The 22655-nt window shown below is 42.9% G+C and overlaps 1 protein-coding gene across 1 annotated transcript; it reads left to right on the forward strand.

Moving 5' to 3' along the window:
* The first annotated feature begins 215 nt into the window (after positions 1–215).
* st14 (ST14 transmembrane serine protease matriptase) lies at positions 216–22417 on the forward strand. Its single transcript, XM_053432055.1, has 19 exons — positions 216–436; positions 7690–7837; positions 8468–8628; positions 9855–9925; positions 10335–10498; positions 11223–11258; positions 12283–12511; positions 13829–13968; positions 14132–14235; positions 14611–14720; positions 15450–15580; positions 16066–16170; positions 16941–17048; positions 17409–17522; positions 18337–18456; positions 18850–19030; positions 19661–19929; positions 20523–20659; positions 20803–22417. The coding sequence occupies exons 1-19, from the start codon at positions 413–415 to the stop codon at positions 20962–20964; spliced, it is 2514 nt and encodes an 837-aa protein (XP_053288030.1). The 5' UTR covers positions 216–412; the 3' UTR covers positions 20965–22417.
* Positions 22418–22655: the final 238 nt, after the last annotated feature.

The raw sequence follows: 22655 nt of genomic DNA on the forward strand, positions 1-22655 counted from the left end.
TGTTTCATTGCTATGGATGAAACTCATATTGTGATTATTATTTAAATTTTCCTAATGCAATGCACTGTGTATTTTATATACAATAATAAACGTATTTAAAAGTTGTTCTGTATATTTAGTGTTTACTTGCTCTGTGTCCCTGGCTGATGATGAACTCAGACGGGTGCCGGTGACAGCTGCTCTCAGGTCAGCGGAGGCCATGGTGGGCGTGGTGAGTCTCATGGGTGTGTGAGGAAGAGGCTGCCCAGGTGTGTCTGAGTGCTCGACGAACCAGGAAGTGACTCTGGGACCTGGAGCCACCGAACCCAGCAGCGGCCCTTTCTGCTCCTGAACGCGACACACTGACACGGTCCCTCAGAGGAAACAGACAAAGTGTTGGATCTGGTTGGACTCCACCTGCTCGCGTCCCGAAATGTCCGCCAGATACCAATTCGAGGTGAGCGTCACTCTGCGCCTCCCACGTATTTTCACCTGTTTGCTGTGGTTCACGCGATAGATTTGGCGCGAGCACGCAGTTTGTGTCTTTACAAGAATAGTTGCACAAAGTGTGTGTGTGTGTGTGTGTGTGTGTGTGTGTGTGTGTGTGTGTGTGTGTGTGTGTGTGTGTGTGTGTGTGTGTGTGTGTGTGTGTGTGTGTGTGTGTGTGTGTGTGTGTGTGTACACAAGCCTTTTTGTGACTTCTGTGGGACATGGTTTTGGTTTGGAGGTCCACAATGAATGGAATTCCATTGTGTGTCCTTACAAGAATAGCTGCACTGTGTGTGTGTGTTCCTCTACTTATGTCTTTGAGGACCATTTTAGGCATAGGCCCTACAGAGTGAGCACATTTTGGGAAAGTGAGGACATTTTGACCAGTCGTCACTTTTTCAATGGGGCTGTTTGAGGTTTAGGGTTAGAATTATGTTTCGATTAGGGTTAGCCATTTCGTTTGGATGGTTAATGTTAGGGTAAGGGGCTAGGGAATGTTTTGTGTCAATAAGTGCCCTCATTAGGATAGAAGTGTGTGTGTGTGTGTGTGTGGCCTATGAAGTGACTGGCATATCCCACACATGCTCCTCATACCTTCAGTCCTTGACAGCGATCACTTAAAGATAACTTCATTTAACCAGCAGTTTGTTTGTGGCCTCCAGGCTCCACACCAAACAAGTTTCCCCTCCATCATAGACAGAGGAGTGAATGATTAAACCAGTGCCACTTCAAAAAACCAGTCCTCTCGTGGTGTGTTTCTTTTGACCAGAGCTTCTGTCACACTGAGGAAAAAGACGTTTTGAATCTGATGTCAAAATGAGCGTTTACATCGTCTTTGCCTTCAAATAGAAAGAAAAAGAAAGATGCTCTGATAAATTATACAATATAACTAAATTAAATATTAAGTTATTGTTTGAAATGTGGGTGATTAAATTATAGATTCTGCAGAATCTTGTACCACACTCAAGTAGGGCTTAATCTATGTCCTTTACCAAGCAGTCAAGTGAAGTCCCAGGTCATCCTTTTCTGACTTGACATTTACCTTTTTTAAAAGAGAATTGTTTGAAGCTTCAGATATAGAGAAACGTATTAAAGCTGGATGAACCATTCCTACAATCCATCACTCAACATTATGAAGTGTTTGATGTGGTTCTGTTTAGATATTAAGGAGGGTCGATCTCTGCTGTTCCCCAATCCCAAAGAGAGCTACAGGCCTACAAAGCATCCGTCAATTGTAATGTGTCAGTATTAATATATTTAAACTTCTAGTTCTCTTTTGTGTTTCTGTTGCGTTTTTATGAAAATAATTTGTTTCTGATCAATACTTGTTGAATGTCATTTACTTTGGTAGAAGCATGGAAAAAAATATAATTTCTCGACACACAAAGACGTGCATAGTATTCGTTTTTCCCAGTGACTTTCAAACCACTCCTGAATTTTTTAAGAGTCAGTTTGTGTAACTGTTTCTTTCCACTGCACCACCAGGCTGAGGTGTGGTGAGGCATCAGTAGCACAGTTGCCAGCAGGTAGCAACATTCAGCTAATTGACGGTTTAAGGTCAAATCAACAACAGATAAATGTGAACTTCATGAGGAAACTTGTTGAATGATTATTGAGTAAAAAAAATCTTTTTTTGTTAAAAGGTATATACTTGTTTTTAGGAAATCAAGGACTACCACAGTGATTTAGACTGACTGTTTTCTGATTATAAACCGATTTGTTTGAGTTTAGAACAGGTTTGGCTCTTGTAGTGTAATATTTAAGCATACTTTTTTTAGCAATGAAAGGCTGTGAAAAACTTCTAAAAGCCCCCCCCCCCCCCGTCCTATGTTGTCAAATTCTCCTGGAACATGAGAACTTTGTGTAAAAACCCTTATAGTTCTTACAACTGCATAATTCCATCTTGTTAAATTCCAGGGTCATGGACCAAACATTTTTGAACGAATAACGAAGGTTAACTTCTCTTTTTAAAGGGATTCTTTAAAGTGATCACACTCACCCGCTCACTTCAACCTTTGTCTGACAGCTTCCTGAAAACTGTGGAAACACAAACTGCAGTTCATCTGTATGTATACTGCTGAGAATGAGAGCCCACGATAACAAGGTTTAGCAAAGAAACCGCCTCTTCTCCCTGACTATGGAGCTACTTTAACAAGAACTTACAAGAATCAGTGGCATATTGTCGAAGTGCCACCTCAGGGAGAACGGGATGCTCACACTGCCTTTCTTAAAAATTATGTAGTTTAATCTTTAAAAGAAATGTGTAAGATTTCCCCCAAAACAGGGTGAGCTGAATATTGAATTGAAATATTTACTAAGTTCTGTCTTTTGGGAAAGAAATTCATTGTGGCTAAGATCTATGTGAAGGACTGAATACATGTAGTATTTATATCTATTTGGAAAAGGATGGATTTTCTATCTTTTCACAGATTTTCAATTTACATGGATAAACCACACAAAACTCGACTATTGAACTAGTTTCAAAATGATGTACATTTAAAGATGGATCTAAAACAAACACAAAGTTGGCATAACAGAATCTGATCATCTTTTTTCTGAAAGACTTTTAAATGACATTAGTGAAAGTGTTGATAAATTCACGATTCTTTCTCTGTTGATATTTGATTACACACAGACAATGATAGATAGAGGATCAAATGGGAACACTGTGATTAATGCTGTTTGGTGGTGATCTCACAGAACGCTTCTTCAGGCAAGGCCGCACTCTTTTTCTTCTCTGCCCACATTTCAAGGGTAGTCGTGTTGAAACTGAGCAACAGAAGTCAAGTGAACGCGGCGCTGATGTTGCATCTCTTATCGACTCCGCTGAATGATGCATTCACAAACGCAAAAAAAACTGTAAGAGGACGAGTTTAATTTTTTAACACAGGCGTTGTTTGCCTTTTAGCTGCACCTTTGGCCATCTTGTGTAAAATTATAATCGGTGATGGAGTTTGCATCCATGTAATGCAAGCAACAGAATTCAGCTTCCTTTAGTGTTCTTCCGTCCTTCAGTATGGAAATTGCAGTGAGGGTATCATAGCTTATATCTTGAGGCTGCGGCTGCCTGACACTTCCTGGCTGATGCTGCAGAATGGCCTATAAAAGGCTAACTGCTAACGTCTGCTCAGGGGTTACTGCCAGGGAGGAGATGTGTGTGTCAGCCTTTGTTTACGGAAAGGAAATATAAGACCGCTGAAGCCTAAATTATTATTTCATTTGCTGCCCGGTTTGACCAGGACTCGCCGGCAGAGGAGATATTGAACCTTCAGTGGGGCCGTCCTGGTAAAAATAAAGGATAAATAAATAAAGCCAGCATTGATTGGCTGTCGTGTTTGATCGGACCTTTTGGTCTGCGGGCTGGTTTGGATACATCAGTGTTGGTGAGTGCGGAGAAGGCATGAGAACTTTTGAAAGAAGTTAACCAATTTTACACAGCAAGGCTTGTTCATAGGTCAAGAGAAGTACTGCAGACACATGTGAAAAAGGCTGTATGAAGTCTATTGTGACTCTGATATGAGTTTGAGGCAAAAATAAAACACTATAAAGAATTATTCAAATATAATCTTAATCAATAGCAATATTTCAAAGTTTTCTATATATATCTCGATGTAAAACTTATAAATTGTGCAAGCACTGTGAGGACGTGTCACACAATTGATCTACCGCAGATAAGTAAAATGTCATTCTCTGCTAATAAAGAAAAGTTTAATATCTTTCGTCATATCGCCCAACCCAATCCTAATTTCCCCAACCCAAATCTAAAATCTAAAACAACATCTGAGGGGACAGGGGGTGGAGTTAGAAAGAGGTGAGGTCACCAGACGTCTGCAGCCGGCTCCTCGTCACTGCTTCAGGGGGAACAGCTTGGAGCTAAATTCGTCACAGCTAGGAAACACACCCTGACCTCTGACAAACTTTGTCAGTGGTCGAGTTGCATGGTGGGTAATGTAGGTGCCAGGTTTTGACAAGGAGGGGGGAATTGTGAAAGGGTGGAGCAGTCTTTCAAGCTGTAGCCCAGAGCCAACTCTTAGAAAATGCACAAGGTGAGCTGGCAATCCACTTCAAGCAGAAAGAAGTAGACGGTGGAGTCAGTTTTATAAATGTTAGGGCTGCATTTCTTTCTGTATCTTGTATTATTTCATAATATTGATTCTTGGTGCAGAATAATCAGCAAGTCGGCGAAAGACTTACAGCTGCACCTATATGAAACCTATAGGGAGGTGCATACATGATGTTCACCCCCAGTACGACCATGAGCTACAGTGGAGCTGCTGCTTTTTGATGGAGGCAGTTGGTTGCCTCCAGCCTCCACCCGTCACCAGACTCACACTCAACTTATACCGATAGAGGCAAATGGGTCACAAGACAGTGTATCTTTCTCTAAAGTATCGGCCATATTACCATCTATTAACACAGACTGTTTAAATGTTCGCCAAAATATATTTTTTAATCAGTCGATTTAATGTCTTTTCTGCCTGCGCTCACTGTTTATTATTTCCCATTTTTTATGCCTTCCTTCCTTTTCATGTAGATCAACTGCCGAATAATCAACATGAATAATGTTTAGAGCTTTTTTTTTTCTTCCCACCACTGTGCTCAGTAGCATTATATATTGATGATTGATTTATTGAATGTGGAAACTTGAGGTTAGCGTGGCAGACCTGAATGGATCGGTAGCAGAAAAATATGCTGCTTCAGTGTGTTCACTGAATTAATGGAAAACCAAGACTGTAATAGTTTTGTATTTAATATTTATATATATTTTTTAATTTAGCCGGATTATCACTAATTTATATATATTCAAGTTTCAAAAAACAAAAACTTAAAAATAGTCCTGTTATTGATGCATTTAATTTATAATACGCAACAACTCTTCATTAAAAATGTCAAAAAACTACAAGACCTATGTTATATATGCTGTTGACTTGAGGACTAACATTATACAAAATGTTTCCAACAATGTTCAATCCCAGAGAAATGTTATTTGAGTTATTGGGATGTTTCAGTGTCGTCTCAACTTTACCTGTTGTTTTGTCTCTTTGCTTTAACTTCTGGTGCAAATGACAAAGTAAGAAAACATGTTAGTCAGTTCCACGCCTCGTATTAGTCCCTTGTAATTGATTAATTCATTGCTGTTTGTTGCGTAACATGAAGAAAACTCTAAAACATTTCTTCATCCATGAACAAGATTTGCGAACAGTGGTGAGGACAACTCCCATGATCCCACGCTGCTTCAGGACGTCATCCCACTAGGCCTTTATTATTGATTTGATTGAGAGACAATCAAATCTAAGTGGGGACTAAGTTGAATGTTGCATGTAAAACTTGGCAGAAGTAACGTACTTAAATGTTGACTTGAAAATGACTTCTACTACACTGTTAGTATTTTGTTTGTTCAGAAATAATCAAAATATATGTGAGTTTGCTTACAATGCATTCAATCTCTGCTTTATTCTAACTAAAGCTTTAGATGAATTTGATAAATCGTTTATAATAAGGACTCGTGTGGGAGAAGCAAATCCTGCAGGCTGAGCTTGTCTAAACCACACCTCCCAGCAGTAGCAGCCTCTTTTCCAGACCAGTTATTCTGCTTGGGAAGACTCTCTGTCGACTGATCCTAACTGTCTGTGTTCACGTGCAAGTTTCACTTCCCGAAACTCGGGGCCTGTTACACATCTCAAATTGTTTTAGAGTAAAACATTACATATTCAACAGTTTGCATCAGCGCTTTGTGGCGTTTCCTCACGATTCTGTGTTGAGAGACGGACAGACACTCCTTCCTTTTTAATATGGATTATTAAGCTGCACTGGTGTTTCAAAAAAGCTCCACAGAGTTTAAAAATGGGTGGTATTTCTTTTAGAGGGGTGAAGAATGGGATATGATGAAGAGCATGTAATGGTTTTATTAAGCTGTGATCAGGCTGACTGATAGGGAGAGACCCTGGAGCACTGGCTGACCCCGTCTCTAATGATTCGCCTCATTCTGGCCCATGATTGCTGTTCAAGATTCCAATTAGAAAGCATGTGTGGAAGCCCGGCTTGGGTAAGAATAGGCCTTAATTGCCATGAGTTATCATCTAGACTCGTGTAATTGAGCCCCCATCTTAAGGGGCAGCACATCTGACAAATTGATTTAATACCAAAGTGATTCTTCATCCCTAATGGCACTCGGGCTTCTTCACTCATGGGCTACACTCCCTGAATTCATTGTGTGTTGATTGCTGAAGCGGTCCCAAACCTTTTCTCTCCGTCCGCCCACTCGAGTGAGCTCAGCAGCAGACGCACTTACAGTATCGACAGAGAGAGGACGCACGCAGCCTACAGCACCGTGCCCATGTTCTCCACAAGGTTATCCCTCAGTAATGAAGCAATATTCTGGATGCATGTAAGACTAGAAAAGTGTGTGTGTGTCTGTGGGTGTGTACGGGGGGTATGATTGTAGCAGCTCAGTCACATTTACTGAACGGGTTTGACCAGTTTTTTCAAACGTATACAAGCCGCCTGTTTGAACTTGTCGCTCTTGGAAAACAGTGTGAGGCGTTTCTCATCAGTTTGTTCTAAATACATGTCCTTGTACAGCAGTTAATATTAATTGATTTACATCGGATAACAAGTCCACTACTTGTACAAACTTGTCAAACATTTTTGATTATTAAAAAAAACTATATAAAAGCTAGATTTGAATTTGTTGTTTCAGTTGTAGAATTAGGGTGTTTACAGTGTACACGCTGTAATACAAAATAACCCAAAATACAACCATATATATATAGAACGTCAATAAAGAAAATAAACATAAATCCACATCTTCATGCATTTTTTTATTCTGTCAAAAAAAAGTTTTCACATCGTTGCATATCTACAAATTTAAACGCAGATCCCTTTTAAATCAGTTTATTCCTTTAACAGCTACATTATTGTCAGCCAACCAATAAATCGCTTGGGCTAATGGAGGTTTCAAGGTAAAGGGCCTCTACTATTTATCTTCATTGAATTGGGATGAATTGTAATTTGTTCTGTCAAAAACTGTTTCCAATGGTCCAATCCATGATGAATCAGTTGGAGACCTATTTCACGTTTTTTGTTTAAATAGATTAGTTATTCACATTAATGTACACTACACTTGGTCTGGAAACAGCTCTCATTGTACGTTACAGTGTAATGTAATTTCCACACTGAACACACTTACAGTACGTTTGTTGACTCTGTTTTCTCGATCAGGGCCACAATGGTCGCCATGAGCGGATCGACTTCTTGACCAACAAAGAGAAGGCGTCGTCAAAGCGGAAAACCGGCATCATCGTGGGGGCTGTTCTGGCTTTTCTCATCCTTGCAGCTGTTGCAGCGTTCCTCATCTGGTGGTTTGCCTGTGAGTATAAAAAATAAGCTTCCCTCTATTATATCATCCACATTAGAGACTTTGAGGAACTGTGTTTTTATATATTTTTATAAAACAAATTTTAAATCATAAAAACCACGAGATGTTTGGTGTCCTCTGGAAATTTGTCAGTATAAACAACGTTATTGTAAATAGAATTAAATGAGGAACTCAGAGTGTTTACATCACTAACAGCAGCCTCTGTAAAGTGGATCCTTTCCACTGGCTGTGAAGGCACAGCTCTTTGATATGAGTTTAAGAGTGGCGTGTTTGGACTTTGTAATTTCCCATTAGTGTTCGCCTTTTTGACAGCTCTGCCTTTCTCCTTTAATAATGGAAAGGAGACGAATGTCACAGAGTCCACGGGCGCAGCTTCCCTGTCGTTTACACACACAGGGTCTGATGAAAAGGCCTCTGAAGTCCTGATAAACAGCCTCTTGATTCAACTGGCGGTTTTAATTGCTCCGAGAGCCCAACTGTCTTCTCGATATCAGATCACGCTACGCAACTTTTAAAAAAGGGCTTCAAGGCCCCAAGTCTCCTCTTTCATCAGAGGCAGCCATCTTATAACATGTTGTTGATCAAACACTGAACTCTCATCTGCCTCTCTCCTCCTATAAGTTAAAGATGCAGATTCAGAAAGCACCCTCAGCAAACAGAGCAGGCCGCCGCCGCAGCTCTTCAGTGGGCACATGAAGCTGACTGGTGTACCATATGATCAGAAACTGGAGGACACAGACAGCAAGGAATTCAAGACGTTGGCGCAAAAGCTGGAGGCAATTGTGAGTTTGTCACTCGAAAAAAGACGACTTCTAATTTTCCATGCCCCCCCTCCCCCCTCCCTGTCATCGGTATTGTTTATTGTTAACTATTTTGAGTAGAGTATTACAGCCAGTTAAGGATTCGCTGTGGGTTTTGTTTGGCAATGTGGAAATGCTTTTTAAATATGCCCCTCGCAGTGCACTGAGACTGCTGGAAGCACAGTTGTGTGGGTGGAAATAAAAGGCTGTACATTCCCTCAGTAATTCCCTCAACAGCATCTCCTATTATTGGAGACAGTGGAGATGTTTGTAGCACCACTTAGGAGCATGTTGATAACAAAGAGGAAAAAAAAAACCTTGCTGAAAACCCATCAGGCGCTCGCTTCCTCAGTGAAAAGCCACTGAAGTGAGGGTGTCGGCTGAGAGTTAGAGTGGAAGGGTGGGGGGTGAATTTTAGATGATGAGACGACTGGGGAAGAGCTTTATGATGTTCTACATTTGTTCTCGCATTGAAACAAAGAGGATTTTCAGATCGCTGCTGACCTCGGATGCTGTTTACACGGCAGGTACGACTGTTGGTGGTTCGGCCTCAAGTAAACAAAGTCGAGCATGTTTAACCAGTTATCCCACAACTTCACTCTGACACTCTGTAGCACCGCCTGTCTGTGGATGAACGCTCTAACTCCTGAACCACATTCATTCGACCATATCCCCCTCAATCAGGAGCTGAGACTATTGGTTCTATCTGTTTACCATATGAAAAAATATTTTTATTAATATCTGTGACGCTGTGAAACATAATTGTGATGATTTGACACGGAATGTACCGAATGTACATTTTTAAACTGGACATTATATTTTTTATTTTATTTATTTGTTAATTACTCACTTACTATAATTTATTATCCTGTGAACTCCTCCTCTCCCTTCATTTCACTTTTATCACAAATCTTACAAATGAAAACAATGCATTTTTTTTGTATTACTGTACATGCATAGTGTATATGGTAAGGAATACTCTGTATGGTATCGACCCGCATTCACACCCACCAACCGTCTGTATCCATGTCTGATTCAGTTCGTAGCTCAGTGCAGCTGAAGGCAAGACGGTTAATTGAGAATCCCACTGTTGTGTGCTTTGCGTGGAGGCAGTTTTCTCATGTTAACATGCTCATTTGTACTTTGTCTTTAGGCAGACAAGCAGCAACCTTGTACAGTTGAGTAAAACAATGTTTTTCTCTTCACAGCTCGGGGAAAACTACAAGAAAGATCCATTGCTGGAGGAACACCACACTAAAACGGTGGTCACTGCGTTCAGGTACCGTTGGGATCTCGAGCTCCGTCTAATTTTGTTATGCCGCTCAGCAGTCCGTTGTTATGCTTCAGAGGACGTGGCACTAAATCTTGTATGAAGGAAAAGCTTTGTTGCGCTGACCTGTGAGGGTTCTTAGTTTGAAGTCCACTGCATTTTTCAGCACGTAACAAATTAAGGTTTGATGTGGACTGTTCACTCTTGACTTGTATGTAGTGAATTATGAAGTTCCACGCTAACAATGGCAGTGAATTATAACCGTTCAAACCCTGCAGTACGCAGGATGCAGGTACTACTGGAATTGTCTTTTTTTTAATTGTGATTTGGCAGAAAACCCCCAAATCCCCCATGTTACACAAATCTTACTCTATATTAAATGTTGTGCTCTCTGTGCTCTTTCTCTCTCTTGCACCAGCGAGGGTGTGATAGCCTATTACTGGTCCCAGTTTGACATCCCGCCCGAAGAGGAGGAGATTGTGCCCGAGTTCTCAGAGGAGCGGGTGTTGGAAGCACTGGAGACCAGCCTGATCGGGCAGCGCAGCATGGAGACCATTAAGATCACAGAAATCACCACCTCGGGTTTGTACCACACAGGCCGGGGGAGGCGGGGGTCACATCGAGGGGCAAAGAGACGGGGCACAACTCGGTGTTTACTACAGCTGGCTCCAGAATGTGACATTTAACGGAGATGGAAGATAAAGCGCAGTGAATCCAGATTTGAATAAGGTCATTGTCATCTCCTATCAGCATTGGTATTCTGTATGCTTTCCATTTGTATTATAGGAGCTTGCTCTGATTTGTGCTGATAAGATGATAATAGATAAGCCAGACCTCTCGGCTTGTGCTGCATCTGAGATTGCACATTTTATGCTGTTTGGATCCTCTAATGATATTAGCTGGGCCCTGGCCTGGCTCGAGACAGCCATTTCTCTTCCTTCTGTCTTCTCAGCATTCACGTTGCATTTGTCCATTTCCTGGCCACCATCCAAGCACCGGCCCCTATGACTCAGTGGTTTCTGGTCCCCTTTTAAAATGATTTCTGTGGGTATGATTTGATGGTGCTGTCCCAGATAGTTAGACTGAGATGTATGGCTTGCTGCTGTAGGGCCAGGTGAGATGGAGCAGAAAGAGCTACACGCCATCGCCGGTTCTCTTAACCGACGGGAAATGGAACAGAAAATGTGCAACCCAAATATTTTAGGCTCATGCATCAAATTCTATCAGCCTCTCGACTTTAGTGACCCATTCTTACCTTTACCTCCTGTTTCTCTCTCTCCTTCCCTCCCTCCCTCTCCGTCTCCAGTCACAGATCATCGCATGGCCAGGAATCCCACAGCCAGTGAGTACGGTGCTTCCCATTTCAATCACTCGCAGCTGTAATTTTCCAGCTGGCTACACGTTCCCCCTCCTGCCAGCGTGTAACGAATGGCTGGCCTGTACTGTACATGTGCTGCTCGAGTCGTAGCTCGAGGAGCCTGTATCCGGCCGAGCCAGTCAACATGTCCGGCACTTTTCTTTGTCACCGTCTGCTGATTTATAGCCATGGCAGAATTAGACTGTATTACATTATGTCACAATAGCAGGTGTACAGTCCCAGCATTAATCTGTCTTTACATACATTTGTTGGGTAACCAAGTTTTCTACAGCATCTTAGACAAGGCTAAAGATTCAATTATTTTAACTTTTGGCCTTTAAAATGTCTTAAATACTTTATGTAGGTCTTATATATTATTATTATTATTATCAACTATATTTACATTACATCTTTCAAAATCAATTACCAGGTGCTTTACAAGTTAAAAGTTGAAGGCAAACAATAGTAAACAGTTCCAAAGCAAATGATAAGAAACTATTTAAACAATTTAAAGATCACACAGCATTAGAGCTCGGATATGGAGATAAGAACATTTACAGATGAGTAGAGTAAAAACAAGGTGAATTAAAACATTATTAATGGGCCGTATCAGAACTGGATAAAAGCACATCTATAAGAATGTGTCTTTAAGAGAGATGTAAAGTAGGATAAGGAGTCGGGACTGTGTAATAGCGAGTAGGGCCTAATTATAATGTTAATTTTAATGCTACTTCTGTTGCGCTTTAAATATTAAGATAAATGTTTTGGCAGCATGAATAGTTTGTAATTTCTGTAATAAAACTACAAACAAGACTAATGTGGAAGTAATAACTGCACTCGCCTTGGCTGTAGGAAAGATAGTGGATCATTTCTTCAAGGGTATTATTTATGATATAATGTCAACAGTGAAGTGGAAGAGGATCCGATTTTAATTAATCAGCTTTACACCACTGTTGCCTTCTTCCATTCATCTGTTGACAAAATGTCTAACCCGTGTTGTCGTTTCCAGCGGACTGTTTCTTCCGCCTGGAGGCTGAAGAAAAAGTGAAAAAGTTCTCGTCTCCGGGGTACCCCAAGGGCTACCCCCCCAAGTCAAGGTGTCAGTGGCAAATCCGAGCGTCGGAGAACAAAGTCATATCCATCACTTTCCCTTTTTTCCACATCGAGGATGACTGCTCGGACGACTTTGTCTTCATCTATGACTCTCTGAGTCCGGACGAATCTCAGGCCATCACAAAGTAAGTCATAGGGCTGAGGATGTCCGCAGGGTTTGGGTTACATGTCAGTTAGAAGTCATACTGGTACTCTTTAAAGGTTAAATCCGTCCATCAGTTATCATGTCATTTGCTCACAGTGTGCAGTATTCTTTGCACTAATGTTCCTCCACCTGAGAGGCATTTCATTTCAAAGAAAACCAGTACATTCAGTCGTCGTCAAATTGTGACACAAATCACATTCTGTCTTTGCCTTGAACCTCGGTAGCAGGGTTTGTTTGATAGGGCTCAACCAACATTTGTCTCATTTATTACGCCTTGAAGATCAGAGAGGGGGGGGGGGGGAGAATATAGCTCGACATGATTCCCAGAGGACAAGCACCGGGAATCACTTTGTATTTGACTGAAATGTTGCAGAGGGATTTAGAAGCGAAGGCTGTTTTGATGTGGGTGGAAAACATGTTCCACTTCATTCCTTTCACAGCGTTTGTGATTACAACCGTTTTTTTTTCCATCTTGGCTCTGAAGCCTTTTCGTGCCACATGTCCCGTTTTATTGTTAACTTTTTGAGACCTCAGTGAGATTGAGTTGGCTCAAAGAGACCTCTCCTTTCAAATCTGCGAAGGGGGCAAACCTGAGTGTACACCACTGTGTGTAATCTCACTTTGTGTTCGGGGGAGTGGTGGAATTCTGAGACTGCGGGCTCTTGAATGCAGCATCGGTTGTAGCTGCAGGCATTTTCAAACTCGGGAACCATTGCCAAACAAATATGCGTTACCAAGTGATGCATAACATTTTTATAATGCTATTGAGCGATCAGCTTTATCCAAGGTGACATGGGGTTTATGAGAGCCATAATATAATACTCTATAATGACATTATTGTACTGGAGCTAGATGTATTGCTGTTCTTGCAGTGTCATTCACAGCTCCATGGCTCCGCCGCCAGCAGTGCTGAAACTTTTTTCTAATGTTCCTATAATGTCCGACTTTGAAACTGCGCCTAAGCAATTTCTATTTAGCGTTGGCACATCTCGCTTTATTTATCCCTTTCTCTACCTCTCTGTGCTCATATATTGGTTTATTTATTTTTCAAAATTATTTTCCTAGCATTTTAAACTTGTTTGCCGCGTTGATGTTTTAGTGTTTCTGACCAAAAAGAATCACATCTGTATTTGACTCTAAAGCGAGGCACATCCTCTGAAACTGTAAAACTCCATTTACTAAATGCATCAGACGTTCAGCCTGAGCTACACGGTTATTGCAAACACCTTTTTCTTCTTCCTCTTTCTAATTCTATAATGGGACCTGATGTGTGCACTGCTCATCCTTTTTCTCACAGGCAGTGTGGTCAGAGGCCTCCCTCCAACCCGCTGAAGGTGGTGTCATCCGGCAACATTATGCTGATTAACTTGATCACTGACACCGCGGTCCAGAGGCCGGGCTTTCAGGCAGAGTACAGAGCCATCCCCAAGTCTCAAGGTAATGAGTCAACCATGTGTCATCTGTATTCACTATGATATCTGCCATAAGCTCACCTCGTTTATAAAAATAAAATAATGATTTAATCTTTTATTTGAATATTATAATTCTACAATGCAAATGATAATGTGCCATGAGATAATATCTGACATGTTCTCTCCAGTGCAAACTTGCGGTGGTGTCCTCACTGAAGACAAAGGAGTCTTCACCTCCCCTCTTCACCCCGGCTTCTATCCTCCTGCCGTCGACTGCAAGTGGACCATCAAGGTTTGCAACACTGCTCCTCTTCCTCCTGGCCCCCTCCCCTACCCATAACCCCCTCCGCCCACCTCCTCCTCCATCATCCTTAGCTTGCCACAAGAGGAACGCTGAGGCAGCACTATAGAAGCCAAGCTGTTCAGTACCTCTTCTATCTTCATCTGTCAGGGTGCTGGTGCTGCTGCAGCTCTGGCTGAGCTGCGGCATTTTGCGTCGGTTTTGTTTGCTGGTGTGCATGCAGCACTGTGTGTGTGCGTGTTGCTTGTATTCAGTGCCTTCAGATGGACTGCAGATACATGTCTTTGGATGTAGGCGGGGGGAATGGCATGCATGCATGATAAACAAGGTTGTTATGAACCAACCACCTCTTCCTCTGTGCTGCAGGTCAGTGATGGGTTCAAGATGCGGGTGAAGTTCATCATTTTCAACATGAAGGAGCCTGAAGTGGACACCCGTTCGTGTCACAAAGACTATGTGGAGATTATGGGCACCAAGTAAGACTAAAGTCTGTAAATGAATAAATGCTTTACACGTCTATATGAATGTGTTTCGTTGGAAAGTTCCAGTTTTATGTCCACTGGCTCTATTTTAGGAAGTTCCACTGACCAGTAAATAAAACCATTGTTCTCAGGCTAAATGGCTTAAAAGTAGTTCAACTGAAACATGAGCAGTTTTTAACAAACCCACTGGTTGGTCAGACTTATCAGGAAGAGAAAACAAAGGGGAAGGATAAGAGAATGTTTTGCATACAAACTTCTTTGTTCAACTTTGACCTGCTGTATTTTCCTCTTCAGTTCCTGACATTGAGTTTCAGGTTTACCTCCAAATAAAATATTTTGAACTAAACTGTTGGTTTGTTTCCAACTCCGACTGTTGGAAACAAACTGTTCATATCTCTTGCCCCCTTAAAATTTGTCACTTTAGTTTGTTTTCGTCTGTTTGTTGTTGGATCCAGGATGAAAATTGGGATACAGGGTTTTTTCCCGCATTTTCATGATAATAGTTTTGTGCATTGATAAAAAACTTTGGTGCAGATCAAAATAAAAATCTGGATCTAATGAATTTAAATGTGATTTCATAAGGGGACTGTTGGGCCCTGGTGGAAGTATGCACTATATTGTGAGTTAGTAGTGCCTGTTCCCAATAGAATTCCTCCAGTTATAACATCATCATAAAATCACACCTGTCATAATATTCCTTTAAACATTGGTTTTGTGTCACAGGTACTGTGGAAAAACGTCCTCCTTGGCTGTGACCAGCTCCAGCAACGTGCTGGAAATCCTCTTCCACTCCGACGAGTCCTTCACCGATAGAGGCTTCAGGGCCGAGTACGTCGCATACAATCCCAAAAACCGTGAGTTAAAAGTCTCGTCTGGCGCCCACGTTGACACACCACTTGGAGGGTGAAATGTTGTGGCGTGACAGTGACACTCATAGCCTGCCATTACGGAGCAGCGCAGAGGGAGTAGCTGTGCCGTCTGAGAGGCCACGAGACGGCAGCTGACTGACAGTGGAGTGGAGCTGTCTTAGAGGCTTTAGAAACTGCTGCGGTGAAACTCGAGAGCTAGACTAATCACCAGAGAGCTTGTTTATTGGGTCCATTTTATTTGCCACTGTCAGTCACAAGCACTCCACTTTCAATACCCTCCGCTCTTTATGTTGTCTCCCAGTTTGACTGAAATAGATTTATAATTGCTCCGATCAACAGGGACAAGCATCGGCCACATGATGGATGTTGTGAAACTACACTGTCGCCACCCTTCGCTCAATTTGTCACCGTCCTCTTGCTCTCTTCCCCCCCCCCCTCTGCTGTCTCTCCATCTTTTCACTGTTTTGCAGCGTGTCCCAACCAGTTGACTTGTTCCTCTGGCTACTGCATCGGTAAAGAGCTGAAGTGCGATGGCTGGAACGACTGTGGTGATATGAGCGACGAGAGGGACTGCCGTAAGTTGACCCAACCACACCGTTCCTGTCTTTCCTCAACGTTTTTTTCCCCTCTTTACTATTCCCTCTTCTCAGCTCCGTAAAGGAGAACACAATTTGGGAAATACTTTGAAAGTTAGTTTTCTTGCTTGGAGTTGGATGACAAGATCGATATCACTCTCACATCTGTTGGTTTAACGCTAGGTTCTGATAAGCATCCATTTACCATAGAAGAGTAGAAACGGGGAAATGATTGTCCTGTCTGTCGGGCGAGAGGTGGGGCCAGTGTATCACATGGTCACATTCACACCTATGGACAGCTTAGAGGCAGGACGTATAAACTCCACTATGAAAGTCACACGTTTTGTTTACACGGATCAACACCAGCCTTATCGTCACAAGCTTATTTATCTGTCTGTTTTTATCTACTTTTTGTGTTCTTCGTGCTTTCCGCAGTTTTGTGTCCGTCCCGTGTTTAGAAACGTCATCATCACTGATGTGTGAAACAGCTTCTCTGTGAACAGCCCCTAAGACACAGCCCCAGGAAAAAATATTGATTTTATTAATTTCTTTTGTGTGCAGCTTCATATTTAATGTGTAGACTTGAGATCGTTCCCAAACTTCTCATCCAACTCCCAGAATACATATAACCCCCCCCATAACTGTTAAACAATTCTTTCCAGCCATTATCGTTCTGTAATTATATTTATATCACTTATTTGTGCTCCTCTCGTATTAACCCCTTTCTTCTTTTGCACGACTAAACACAAGTGACCCTTCTGTCCCGTCAGATTGTGGCGAGGACCAGTTCACCTGTGCCAACACTTTGTGCAAACCCAAGCTCTGGGTGTGCGACAGTGTCAACGACTGCGGAGACTGGAGCGATGAGAAAGGCTGCAGTGAGTATTCCCGTCTCTCTTTAAAGTGCTCTTCAGGGGATCCAAAGCCCATCTAATGCTATGCTAATTGTGCTAACATTAAAGAAACATCAGTGCTAATGCTCTGGTCACTGACTGCTGGGCCGTGTGCACTCATTATCCTATCAGTAATGGAGTTTGTTTGAAGCCTTGCCCAATTTGCCCAGCATCTGTCCAGGCTCTTCATCATGTGTAACACACGCAAGAAGAATGGAGACGGATGCAAGTGTCCACCGTGGCTGCTTCACTAATGTCGCTCCGTAGCCTATTGCCATGTCGCCCTGTTCAAGTTCATCTTTGTCTTATCATAATATCCTCGTCACTGTGTCTCTTCGCCTGCAGGTTGTGAGGAGAACGAGTTCCGCTGTGGGAACGGGGAGTGTATGCCCCAGTATGTCGTGTGCGACAGTAAGAAGGACTGTATGGATGGAAGCGACGAGGCCTCTTGTGAAACCTGTGAGTAGCCTGGTTATCGTCGCGCATTGAAAATTCCTCGACGGTCATTTATAAACACGTTACACTAAACAATAAACAAATAACCTTCGTCCACATTCCAGTGGATAATCAGAGTTTTAGATCAGGCATGTTTATGCTTCAGCAACAGCTAGGGGCAGAGAGTCTGTGCTCTTGTGAACACGATATCTCAGAATCACACAAAGGCAATTTCTTCAAAACTGGTTCAAACATTCGAATGGAGTCAAAGAAGAACTGATTCAATTTTGGTGGTTAAAGGTCAAAGGTCACATGACCATGCAAATCCCTTTCTGTGCCTAGTACACATGTTAAGAACCTCTTGAGAGAATACTTTATACATGGTGCAAATGTTCACTTAGACTCACGGGTTAACTAATTTGATTTATGGACTCAAAAATTAACTGATTAGATATCAGTGGTGAAACGTCATGACCTCATGAGTATTGAAAAAAGTAGACTGAAACTGCTGTGGTTATTGGAGGTGTAGAAACACAGCTCTCTCTTTCTCCAGCTCTCAACCTCCCTCACTCCCACAGTTTCACACACAAGCTCATGCAAACATGCACAGAGGGCAATCCTGCATTCCCTTTAGATTTCACGTCTGTGATTAAAGATGAATATTAAACCCTGAACTCTGATCAATACGACCAATCAAGGCCCTCTGCTCCTCAGTCGGGAGGCATGGAGCGTTCAAGTGTCACTGGGAAGCTTTGCTGATTGCTCTGTATTTTACTGGTTAAACTTGGACTGAAATCAGTGTTTTGATTTGGGCGACCTGTCTCCACTCCACTTGTAGCTCCGGGTATCTGCTCTGACTTCAGCTTCAAGTGCAAGAACAGTGACTGTGTCAATAAGGTGAACGCCGAATGCGACCGCATCGAAGACTGCTCCGACAACTCCGACGAGGACAACTGTGGTAAGTCAAAGTTACTTCCCCCTCGGAGTTCTCAGCTTTCTGAATTTTTTAAAACGGCTGAAAGTGGATCTTATCTCTTAAGTGTCATTCAAACCAGATTATAGTGGAGCCGAGTGCTGCTGCGCGCTGGGCTGTCTATTAGAAAAAAGCCCCAGGCCCTGACTGCTTTATTTATTTTATTTTTCTTTGAAAGCTGCTCTTGTCATTGCTGAAGTTTTATTTTTTCCCTACCATTTGAGCCTCAGGGTATTTCTGTATTTTCCCTTTTTTTTGATCAGCTAATATCCTATATGATGGCTTCAAGTCAACTTAATCTCATTTTCAGATTTTCCTCTCTGATCAGTGGAGCCAGCCTCACCTAGAACTCTCTGTATCTTCTCTGTTACATCCCAGATTGTGGCACCAGGCCTTATAAACTGAGCCGGATCGTGGGAGGGCAGAACGCTGAGAAGGGGGAGTGGCCCTGGCAGGTCAGCCTTCACTTCCAGAACTTCGGACACACGTGTGGCGCCTCCATCATCTCAGACAGGTGGCTCCTCACAGCGGCTCACTGCTTTGTCACCAGAGATCCAGCGTGAGTCACAGCGGAAACATCCACACGCATGGACATCAGGAATGTCTTGTATTTACCATGAAACCGATTCCCTTCATATGTTCCCTTCTATAAACTTAAATTATTTCCACTACTTTATTATTCATCAAATTAATTAATATTTTTTAGATGAGTGGGCTGAAAATACAGCTCAACCATGAAAGCATGCAGCTGCATTCAAGAAAGTGTCCTGTAGGTGGAGCACTAACCATGCTGTTCCACCTGAGCCACGTCAGTAGTGACTGAGCTGAGAAACGTGTTCGTTTTCACACATTCACGGCTGCTGTTGATGTTTGTTAAACAAACCGAGGGAACTTTAGTTTATATCATGGCTTCTAATTTAATCTCTGAGCATTGTTCAGATTTGATATTGGAGCCACTGCAAAGGTTTTCTTTATAATTGTATATATCTTCATACGCACTGTGTCACTTTGCATGTGTTAGTACATGGTTCATGAATCCAAACCAAGCTGTGGTGACACTCAGCTCAGATGTTCAGCTTTAGTTGAGAGGTTCTGGGCGTGTTAAACCTCAAAGGTACCACGTTGTGTTGGATTGTGCCACCTCATGCATGTAAACCTCTGCCCCGTGACGCTCTGCGCCCCACCCCAGGAACCATATGCCTGACAACTGGCAGACCTACAGCGGCATGCAGGACCAGTTCAAGCAGGACGGCGTACAGCTCCGCAAGCTGAAGAGGATCATCTCCCACCCAGATTACAACCAGATGACCTTTGACTTTGACGTTGCACTGCTGGAGCTCAGCGAGCCGCTGGAGTTCACCAACACCCTCCAACCCATCTGCCTGCCGTCTTCCTCCCACGTCTTCCCAGCGGGCATGTCCTGCTGGGTCACAGGCTGGGGCACGCTCCGAGAAGGAGGTATTATGCATGAATTGGTGCTTCTGCTTAGAGCTGCTCTAGTTTAGTTTGATGTTTTTCTCTCTAACGTGTTATTATCATTAGGATGTGAATATTTTTAACTGTTTTTGCTGAATCAAAGTTCACCCACTCTCAAATTGTGTTCCTCTCTTTGGCGTATCCAATTGGCATCAAAATTAAGACGTCCCACTCTTCCCCCCCCCCCTTCTTTTTAACAATGAGCTGTTCATCTCTGCTCTTCATCTTCTTTTCCTGTCTGCTACTCTTCTACTCTTATTCTCTTTCTCATCCCATCCTGTCTTCTTCCCACCATTTCTTTATCTCTCCTGTCATGACATACTTCTCTTGCGCTCAACCCTCCCTCCCAGTTCTCTCATATCTCATCTCATTGTAATGTCCTCTTTTCCATTAAGCCCATATCCATATCCATATATCAAGACCATGTCGGCTCTCCTGCGAAGCCTCTTAAACCTTCATTAGCTTGCAGTAATCCAGCCCGTTAACACCTTTTGATGTTAGAGGCAAATGGGGGGGGGGGGGGGGGGGGGGGCGGCATGTGGCAGAGCGCTGACCCCCTTGCGGTGCTCTTGCAGGTCGAACGGCACAGGTGCTGCAGAAGGCGTCGGTGAAAATCATCAACGACACGGTGTGCGACGTGGTGACGGAGGGACAGGTCACCTCCAGGATGCTCTGCTGCGGCTACTTGGCAGGAGGAGTCGACGCGTGCCAGGTGAGACCAGTGCAACATGTTCCCAGAGGAGAAAGACCGGAACAAAGGGGCTGATATAGATGGGTTCTCACACCCATAGAATTATTGTGCTCTCACTTCCAAACCCAATCTAAGAAGCAGTCTCCCCTGAATGTGCCCCCCAGGGAGACTCCGGCGGCCCCCTGTCGTGCTTCGAGGAGAGTGGGAAGTGGTTCCAGGCCGGCATCGTGAGCTGGGGCGAGGGCTGCGCTCGTCGGAACAAGCCCGGCGTGTACTCGCGCGTCACCAAGCTGAGGGACTGGATCAAAACGGAGACGGGAGTTTGACGCTGCTGTGATGAAGAGGGAGCGATGCAGAGCGGGGGAACAACCTCAGAGTGCCAAAAATAACGGAGAGGGAACATTTGAGTCTGATTCAGGACTCCGAGTCTCTCCAAGATGTTTTCATTCAGCAGACTGTTGCATGGACCCAGCGACTCACATCAGTGACTCACAGCACTTTATTTGGTTGCCAACCCCCTTTTTCCCACACACACACATAAACAAACATAAACCACAGCAACCCACACTTTGTAGATAGATTATAAAGGTGTAAATCTGTGAAGCGCCTTTTGCCCACATCAATCATGTCATGTTTCCCCAAGTACAAAAAAATCAAATATATATATTCTGGGAATCATTTTCCTAGTATTTATAAAATGCAACATTTTAAGATTATTGCAGAGTTTTTACATTTTACCTGAGCTTCTCCCTGGAAAGATCATTTTAAAATGTAGTATTATATATTTCTAAAAAAAGGGCAATTCTGTCTCTTTGGCTGCGGCGAAATTTTGCACCTTTTGCCAATGAGCTCAAGCTCATTTTTAAGCGGAGCACAGCATAGGTTTAATCATTTTTTTCCGCCAGGTAGCCATTAGTCTTTTTATCCTGTTTAAAGTATAAATATCAAGCTGCAGAGTTGTGTTACAATTGTATGCACCATGTGATGATAACAGAAGTTTAACCAAATACAAAAAAGGAGAGGAAAACAACATGCTCAAATCCATTAAGGGGCATTTTCATATTATACTAAAATAAATGAAAGTCAGAAGGTGCCTGGAGGGGAGACGCTGCATTAATCAATCTTCAAGCCCACAGTTCGCCGTGGAAAGTTTGTAGCTGGTGGGCTAAAACATACAACAACTCCAGCAGGGTCCCTGGGGGGGGGGGATTCTGATCCGAGATGGGAGAGGTGATGCTTGAGTTGTTTTATGTTGCCTTAGGATCTGAATCTGAATCTATCTGGGGCAGGGATCAGTATTTTAAATTTTACACCTTTACAGATGGATTTGCTCAGGGTGATTGACGTCTTCACTCTCCGGAGGGTCACTGCAAACCCACGGGGTCGGGACTAGATACCAGAGCAATGCAATGAGGTTTTAATCCTGCGAGGGTTCTTAAATGTTAGTTTAACTGGGGGGGGGGGGCGGGTTGGGGTATTTTAGTCAGATCCTGGATAAGCGAACCAAAGATATGCAGAAGTATTGTTGTGCAATTCAGAAGAAAGTTTAGTGGGGAACGTGGCTTAGTGGATCTCACTACCTCCACAGAGCCTCACGGTTCATGTGAATGTGTGTTCTCCAGAAAGCAGAGAGTAAACACAACTTCCAGAAAGATATTTCCATGAGCACTGTGCACCGACATGAACTCACTGTACTTTATACCCTGTCTTTGTTTGTGTTTTTATATGGTTTGATACTAAAGTTTGAGGATAATAAAGATCATATATGTGACAGCGTTACCTGAACAATTTGTCTTTGACGGGGTCTCGTTTTGTCTTGTGTTGTGCATGTTAAGTGTTTGTCTTGTGAGACCTTGTCCCTTCTCGCAGTGGAATTGTAATGAGCGTGTATCTCTCCTCCCCGTCGTGAGCAGCCGCTCTACCTGGGGAACAGAGGTGACAAGACAAACTCATATTGTCAGATAATACCTGCCTTTGTTACAGCTCTATCCTATTACCCTACAAGATGGGCACGTCG

The sequence above is a fragment of the Pleuronectes platessa genome, chromosome 10, assembly GCF_947347685.1.
Source record: "Pleuronectes platessa chromosome 10, fPlePla1.1, whole genome shotgun sequence".
NCBI lineage: Eukaryota > Metazoa > Chordata > Actinopteri > Pleuronectiformes > Pleuronectidae > Pleuronectes > Pleuronectes platessa.

Bases quoted from the DNA above. Each gene is read 5' to 3' on its own strand.
- st14 (XM_053432055.1), top strand. From the start codon at position 413: ATGTCCGCCAGATACCAATTCGAG. The intron at 8,629-9,854 runs GTGAGTTTGTCA...TTCTCTTCACAG, and splicing joins CGCAAAAGCTGGAGGCAATT to CTCGGGGAAAACTACAAGAA. The intron at 17,049-17,408 runs GTGAGTATTCCC...CTTCGCCTGCAG, and splicing joins GAGCGATGAGAAAGGCTGCA to GTTGTGAGGAGAACGAGTTC.